Raw genomic sequence first — 7,727 nt, 5'->3', positions numbered from 1 at the left:
GACACTGCCCACTATGTTGCTGCATCTTCTCTGCCGGTGTCGTGGCACAACACATACCTAACCAACTGAATAACCTCCCAAAACAACACGACTGTTGCAGCATCTCAACAACAGGCGTACCCGACCTTTGTCATGCAGCTAGAGTTTGGGTTTAGGCGACAGAACTACTTGGTTAGGTTTAGGAAAACACTTTACTAATGCTGCATTCAGGTGCTCCTCAGATGGTCCTATTTCCTGAGTTGGGGAATTGTTCTTCCATTTTCGGTGTGTTCATGTGCGTCATGTAAGAATTTGGGAGCAACATAGACGCCAAAAAGAAGTTGTTTCGTTGATTAGAAGTTCCTTTTTATCACTCGGAGCGTTTAAACAACATGTTGACAGCTGTTTCCTGTATTTGGGTGACAAGGCAGAGAGGAAGAACAAAAGGAAATGATTATACAACACATGACCATGGTAAAAGTGTCTGACCATCAGCCCAATGTCTACTTTTGTCCTTCATGTTCCAGCGTCATATGACGTCAACTCTGCAACTTGAGCAGCAACATTTTCTCTGACTTCCCAGGTTGAAAGTTGAAAAAACATTTTCCAATAATTCCGACAGCACCTCAATGCACAGTAACATAAATGATGTCAGAAATGTACCGATGTTACGTGTGTACGTGACTTACCTGTGTTAGTCAGTTAAAAATAACTCACCACTGACTTTTGCTTTCACACTGGACACAAACAACACTCTCCTGGATGACTTCCTGCTGTTTATCCCAACCATCCACCCCAACCTCCTCCTTATGCAGACTTTGTCGCCCTCGATACTACTTCACCTGACTTCCTCCTTTGCTGCCGTAATGATCGCTACGGTTGCCGCCTTCCAACAAACATCAATATGGGTTGTAATGAGCTTCTTTCACAGTCAACATATGGTCGTTTTTCTGATGGGGACGGGCTGTTTGGGCTGTGGGTGAGTTTCTGAAAGCAAAGTGCCTCTCTCCATGGATTGAGACACTTTCACTGTATTTATATAGAACCTAGACCTGCTTTATTTTCCAAAAAGACATGCTAATCTCACTTTCTACAGTTTGGAACCTTAAAGTGCCTCAGCAAGTCTTTTTTTTTTCTCCTTGTGTTTTCATTCTGTGACAACATCTGCTGTCTTGCGAAACTAATAGAAATCACAGATGCACAGCTTACGAGGAGTGAAGTCATCAGGCAGCATTAGTTGGTTTGTAGTCATCATACTTTCTCGTTTAATGGTTAAAACTGTGAAAACAATCAACACAAAGCTCTCACTAGACATATTAGTAGAACTTAAAGTGGCGGGAGACTGAATAATTGTTTGGACAAGGTCCTTCTAGTGTGTATTAACACCTATTTGTGAGTACAGTGGCTGTAATAAATTCATCCTCGCGTTGGCCTGCGCGTACAGTATGTGTGCATATATACGTGTGTTTGTCAAGTCGAATTCCTGCAAGCATATGGCAGAATAATACAGGTTTTCACAAATACACAAACCCAGCTGTCCATCCATCCCCCAGGTACACGGCTCTAATTCTGCCAAGTCATTTACATTGAGCTTCTGCACAAAAACTATTTCCTGCCCGCTTTCCATCCAACATCCACATCACGGGCCTACAGGGTGCATAGATATGCGCACGTAATGTGTTGAGAGCTCGCCTAATGGCACGCCGAGCTTATTGCATTCTGTCGGCCGCCACTTTCCACTCTTCATCCTTTTAAATGAGCACTACCCTAGACAGGAGTGGGCAGAGGCTTAAGACAGCAAATAATACTAAGAAATCCCATCCTAATACATCTTCCTCGGGATTATAAAGTACAAAGACTGCATGTTGTCATCGTTCGTCTAATCTCCTGCCAAATCAAAACTAGAGTCCACATATTGGCATCGGCCACTGTGCTCATCTACTGCATATTGTCTGCTCTTCTCATATTCATAATCTGGAAATGAACCTTTTATTTATGTTGTCTGGCAGCTCTAGACTTCACTCCCACAAATAAGGGAATGTATCTCTCCCACAGTACCCATCTTTGGCCAAAAAATGCTAAAATGTACATAACTTAAGCCTCATGCTGAAAGCTGCCCACAGCTCAGGAAGCTAATGTGCACAGCAACCTCTGGTGGCCTCTTGGAGGATTTCACCTCGACCGCCTGAAAACTGTAAAAGCATAAATGGGTTCGTGTAATAGCAGCTATAAAATAGGATGTGTAGAGCCTGAAGGTTTCCAGCAGTCTAATAGCTGACAGATTTCTCCAAAAGGAAATCCCTATCTTACAATCTCATCCTCTAAGAGCTTTCAGCAGACTCATGAGTTTGGTACTAATGTTATTGTTCTGTTACACAATGAAACAAAAAAGACTGAGAATAAGAAAAACATGGCTAATGCTCTAGTGGTATCCAGACCAGATTCTTGCTTCTAATACAAGACCAGGGAGGATTTGTGTGTGTGTGTGTGTGTGTGCGTGTGTTGTGAATGAGCGCCTGTGTTTTCAGTTATTGATGAGGTGTGCAGCGGGTCTAAATGAGAAGTTCTGTTCGTTACCTCTGGGTGATGTAAAGCCATTCACAGGTGTGACAGCCAGAACTGAGCACTGGTGAGTCCTTTTCTACGAGCACGCACGCACACACACACACACACACACACACACACAACCGCAAGCACACAGATTACTTCCATGTACCCTGAACAAACATAAGAGAGGCATTAGGTCTGTTATTGTTTGCCTTGTAGAGCGGCTGCGGTACTCCAAAGGAATAACGCTCCCACAGTACACTGGAGCAGATCTGACAAGGTGGGACAGAGGACACAGTGTGTGTGTGTGTGTGTGTGTGTGTGTGTGTAACTAGTTAAAACTGTTCCAGGTTGCCCAACAGGCATGTTATAGAGTGTCTCCACTCACACAAAACACATATGACAAGCATCATATTAAATATGCCGCATTTATTTGACATATCCATCCACATAAATTAACATGCCAGATAATTGGCAGCGATATAGAGTGTGATTTCTTTAAAAAAAAAAAAAACAGACAAACATTATGATGTAAGGTTTTCCAGCCTCACACCGGGAGCAAAAAAAAAGTTCATACATGATGAAGACGTCATTCTTCTATTCAGATAACAGATAATAAAAGGGACTTTTCATGAGGGATGGCAACAGATAAATGGTCAGAGGCAAACTCTTCTTCTCAACAGGGCCATGTTATTGTGTTGTGTTCCAATAGTGTACAGTGTTTCTATCCTCTGCGTATCTCAATAGTCACTTCGCATTCCTAGCATTCTTCTCCAATCACACAGAACAAAAAACACAGTAGATTAAGATACCAGAACGCGAGGTTGCAAAGTAACGTCCTTCAGGCTATCGAGATAAGCTGCTCATCTTGATGTTCTGAGTTCATTCGTTCCTTTCAGTCTGTGTGTGACGGTGTTGTTCCGTTTGTGACTTGGTCCTCCCCGGATGAGACACAAAAGGTTGAGGGAAGCTCTCTTTTCCATCACTCGTCTCCTGCTGGGAGGTTCTCCTCGATCCTCTTGATGAACTTCATGCGGATTTCTGTCACATTGTCCCCTCTCAGCGTGTCCTGAGCAAATCTCACATCCACGGCCATCTGGACCTAAAGCAAACACACAGACACGTATGTTTCTACGTACAAACTGAAACTGGTGCATTCACTTGTGCAGGAATTCTGTCGACGATTGAATTCTATGTTGACCATCAATTTATTAAAAAAATAGTGTTGACCTTACCATCTCCAGGGCTCCTCTGAGGACCCCACACAGTAGGTTGGAATAGATGAGTGTGCTGTGGTTATCCGGCAGCTCCACAAAGTCGACCAGTGGGTTGTTCTCAAGGATGAGGGAGAACTCATCTCCTGCTGGGCTCCAGTTGGTCACGCTGGGGGTGATTCCCAGGTACATCTTAAACGCAAGCTAACAACGACCACAACACACAAATAAAGAAAACAATGGAGGATTACTCCACAGAAAAAAGTAATGTTTGATGGCACCTTAATTAAAGCAACATTATGTAGAAATTGGCATTGCGATCTGGCCTAAACTCAACAATTATCTATTCCAGAATGACTGAGTTGGTTTCAGAGTTTCCTGTAGGACACGTGATATCCTCAGGCCATTTACAGACATGACCCTCCTCTTCATGACCAAGAGCCAGTTCCCTAAGCTCGTGTGAGGTTACATCTGTGGAACGACTCCACTAACAAAGCATCTGTAACACCTTGAGAACAGCTGGAGTGCTAAACACACAGTCAGGCCTGCGAGGAGCGGTCATTGTTTGCTTGTGTCTTGAGTTTTGACAAAACAAGACAAGGGTATGTTGACACTCCACAGGCCATCTCACAACAGTAACATGATGATCACCTTGCCGAGGGAAGAGATTACATTACATCTCACGTGTAACTGAACCCTCGCCTTTTGATTATTTAGGCTACCATCACACAAAGCTAAGAGGAACGTCATCTTGGCCCCAAGGTCTAGAAGGTTTTTAATCACCAGTTTTCCCCTACCCCTCCCAACATCCTTCCCCTCTTCCCCCATCAATTGTTCGGATGTTTCATCTATGATCTTTTTTTTTTCTGTCATCCCTCCTTCTCCTTCTTCCTCCCTCCATCCATCTTGGGAAAAGTCCACGGTCACGCTCTGATTGGCCCGGAACCTTCCAATTACCTTAGCAATGACATCGGCTGTTTCTCGGAAATCCTGACACCTGCCGATGCTGGAGCGTGCCAGGAAGTCCTCGATGAGACGCACTCCGATGTTATAGCCCCTACAAAAGAGAGACAGAGGAGAAAGAGAAACAACGTCATTATTGCTGATTACTGTAGAGGGGAAAGGATTGAGGAAAGAATGATAGCAAAGAGATAGAAGTTGGTTCCAACATTTTTGGGTCATACACTTGGCAGGTGGTTATAAGTCTGATTAGAAGGTCAAGTCAACTTGTTCTGAAGCCAACCGATGCATCCCGATCCTAACATGGTCTGCCTCTGACCAGTTGGCTGGCGACTAACAGAGTGGGCAGTGCAGACTCACTGCCTTCTAAGGCCAGGTAAGACGAGCCTCGTCACGACTTAGCTCGGAGAGAGCTTAGGGTTGCTGCACAACCAGAAAAGCAGAGTACATCCAGTCCAAAGACCTGTCAGCATGACAGGATGTTTTGAATTTTTCGAGTTAGAGACCCATCGATTTTTTTCTTAATCTCATTTTGTGGAGGAACGGTATCCAGCGTGGCCTTCCAGAGATTTATTTTCTCATGAAAACACATCTCTTCTTCAAAGGCCCGACAGGTTCAATGAAATTACACGAGCGGAGGGGAACCTCTGACACAGAAGTGAGAGAAATAAAAACCTGATTATGTCATCCCTCTGCTCTGGTTGGTGTGCAGGTGTATGATGAATAAAGGGGCCACAGAATGTGTCAGAGCGGTGTGAAGATGTGAGTTAAAGAGAGACACCGAAGAGGCAAGAAATAAATCACTTCTTTTTCCTCGGTTGAACAAGCAAAAGATAAACTTTAACATGTTGAAGCAAAGCAAAAAAGTTTATGAACTCAATATGTGATGTACTGTATATTGTGATGTTGAAAGTTGTCCGTTTCAAACTGTACCAGCAACAAATTCCACCATATTTTTGCAAGTCATGATGTATGACATGATCAAGGTTAGATTAATACTGATATTTTGTTTAATAAAAATGATCCATGCAATTAATGAAACAGGAAGAAAACATGACATGCTTTGTGTGCGTAAATCACTGACAAAAAAAAGATTTTTGTTTGTTTCACACCAGCACACCGATCCTTGTAAACTACAGTTGGCCTGATGACAGTACATGAAGATACTTACATCTTGTCCAGTTGTTTGTTCACTTCCTCATCATTCTCGTAGTCTTTACAAAGCTGGGTGACCAGCGCCCCGTACGTCAGAGTGAACAGCTCAGAGTTCTGCAAGAGAGAAAACAACAGAGGCATCATACTGTTAATGCTGCTCAAAAAGAAATTACGATGATAGAGTGTGGCAAACTACGCGCTTCATGAAATGGTACAAAACAATCATATTGTGATTATTCTGACAGATGTCGCGACAGTGACATGATTCACTGTTGGTGGGGATGAGATTTTTTGCATCACGCTTTCCGTTTTCACTGAAAGAAAAACTACATGTGTACATCTTACACATGGAGGACAAATTATGTTGTCCAGGGAATCTCTGCAGTAGCACAGTAATTCGTTATGATGCTGATTTGTCACGCACTTTATCTTCATCAAAAAATGGCAGCTTGATGGAAATCAAAATAGTATAAAAGCAGGCTTTCTTATTGCTGTATGTGGAAAACTGTTTCCATTACCAAAAACATACATGTACATCTGTCGTAAAGATTCCTGAGGTTAGCAAGCTTTAACACAGACAGACAGAAAAAAGGTCTAAAACCAATCTCTTAGATTTCTTCTAATATAAATTATACCGTATATTCATAACACATGAATAGTAGCCAGTAGACCCTGGTGGTATTGGCGTTACAATGATAGCAAGGGCCACGTTTTTTTACGCAGCGTAGCCAATAACACAACCTCTCTCAAGCTTATAAAACACCCTGAAGTTTGTCATAGACAGATAATAAGACACGATCTTAACTTGCCATCTATCAGTTAATTATTCAATGTACACAGAGGAGTGTAAACAGATGCCGGCCTACTTCCTGCAACAGGAAGTCTTACAGGTCATGCTATGGACAGCTCCCGGTGCTGAAACGGTGACCGACATCAGTAACACAGAATAAAGGTTTTAATAAGTAAACACTACTTTATAGTGAATTAATGTAATGTATAAAGTCTTTACGTATACGCAGGCAAAGTTTGGGGCTTCACTGCAGCTGGAAAATTGTAACGCTAACCATGTAACAGAGCTAATAAAACTGATCCATAACTGAATACGAGTACAGACCCCTTACATGGCGCAGATGGTAAAGTCACCGACTGACTTCTTATTGACTTAAGTGTTTACATTGTTTTTAAAGGAAACTGTGACTGACAGTGTAGCTCAGCTCAGCAAAAATGTTGAATTATTTAGTTTCATCTGCCCAGGTGAGGATGCATGACAGCAATAACTGTTACGCATGTTACTAATTTCATTCAGAAGTTTATCTTTAAAGTGAACGGGCTAGTGTACCGTGTACCGTGTACGGCTACGAAGGCTAGCTAACTGTTTAGCTTGCGTGCTACAACGAAGTAGCTACACTTCCTGTCAAAGTCAGTGACATTAAACAATGAATGAAATACGTATTCAACTGTTTAATACTGTTCGTGTATCTATCCAAACCTGTCTAGCAAAGATAAAAGGTTGACGAGTAGCGTCAGGCGTAGCGTTACAGTTGTCAGGTTAGCTATTTTGCTAGCCCCGGTTATCATTCTGCTAGCTATGCTAGATAGGTTTGGCTAATGTTAATCCTGCGGGAGTCGCCTACCATCTTCTTGTTGTCTGTTGTTCGGTTGGATTGCCGGGACATTGTGGACAGTGTTACGGGCTTACACAGGTGGCGAGTCGATATTAATCCTTTATTTATTTGATTCTGGCTAAGCAGTTATTTCCGTAATCAGCAGTTTAGCCATACGCTTCCGCTAACCTCAAGCTAGTTGGATTGAAGGCGCTAACTTCCGGTCGTACTTTAGAGTAAGATAATTATTGGGAAGAAAATCTGAGTA

At 42.6% G+C, this 7,727-nt stretch overlaps 1 protein-coding gene across 1 annotated transcript; it reads right to left on the bottom strand.

Moving 5' to 3' along the window:
• Positions 1-2,935: 2,935 nt before the first annotated feature.
• On the bottom strand, positions 2,936-7,663 carry trappc3 (trafficking protein particle complex subunit 3). The gene is made up of 5 exons (XM_084379638.1): positions 7,490-7,663; positions 5,872-5,969; positions 4,698-4,797; positions 3,762-3,944; positions 2,936-3,628 (listed from the first exon to the last, which is right to left on the bottom strand). The coding sequence occupies exons 1-5, from the start codon at positions 7,529-7,531 to the stop codon at positions 3,509-3,511; spliced, it is 543 nt and encodes a 180-aa protein (XP_084235764.1). The 5' UTR covers positions 7,532-7,663; the 3' UTR covers positions 2,936-3,508.
• Positions 7,664-7,727: the final 64 nt, after the last annotated feature.

This window comes from Pagrus pagrus (assembly GCF_965226575.1).
Source record: "Pagrus pagrus genome assembly, chromosome: 17".
Classification (NCBI taxonomy): Eukaryota; Metazoa; Chordata; class Actinopteri; order Spariformes; family Sparidae; genus Pagrus; species Pagrus pagrus.
The sequence above is the reverse complement of the archived record's forward strand: the minus strand, read 5'-3'. Positions and strand labels throughout refer to the sequence as shown.

Coding starts and splice junctions, on each gene's coding strand:
- trappc3 (XM_084379638.1), bottom strand. CDS start 7,531: ATGTCCCGGCAATCCAACCGAACAACAGACAACAAGAAGATG. Junction 5,970..7,489: donor CAACAGACAACAAGAAGATG/GTAGGCGACTCC, acceptor TCTCTCTTGCAG/AACTCTGAGCTGTTCACTCT. Junction 3,945..4,697: donor CAGCCGATGTCATTGCTAAG/GTAATTGGAAGG, acceptor GGTCGTTGTTAG/CTTGCGTTTAAGATGTACCT.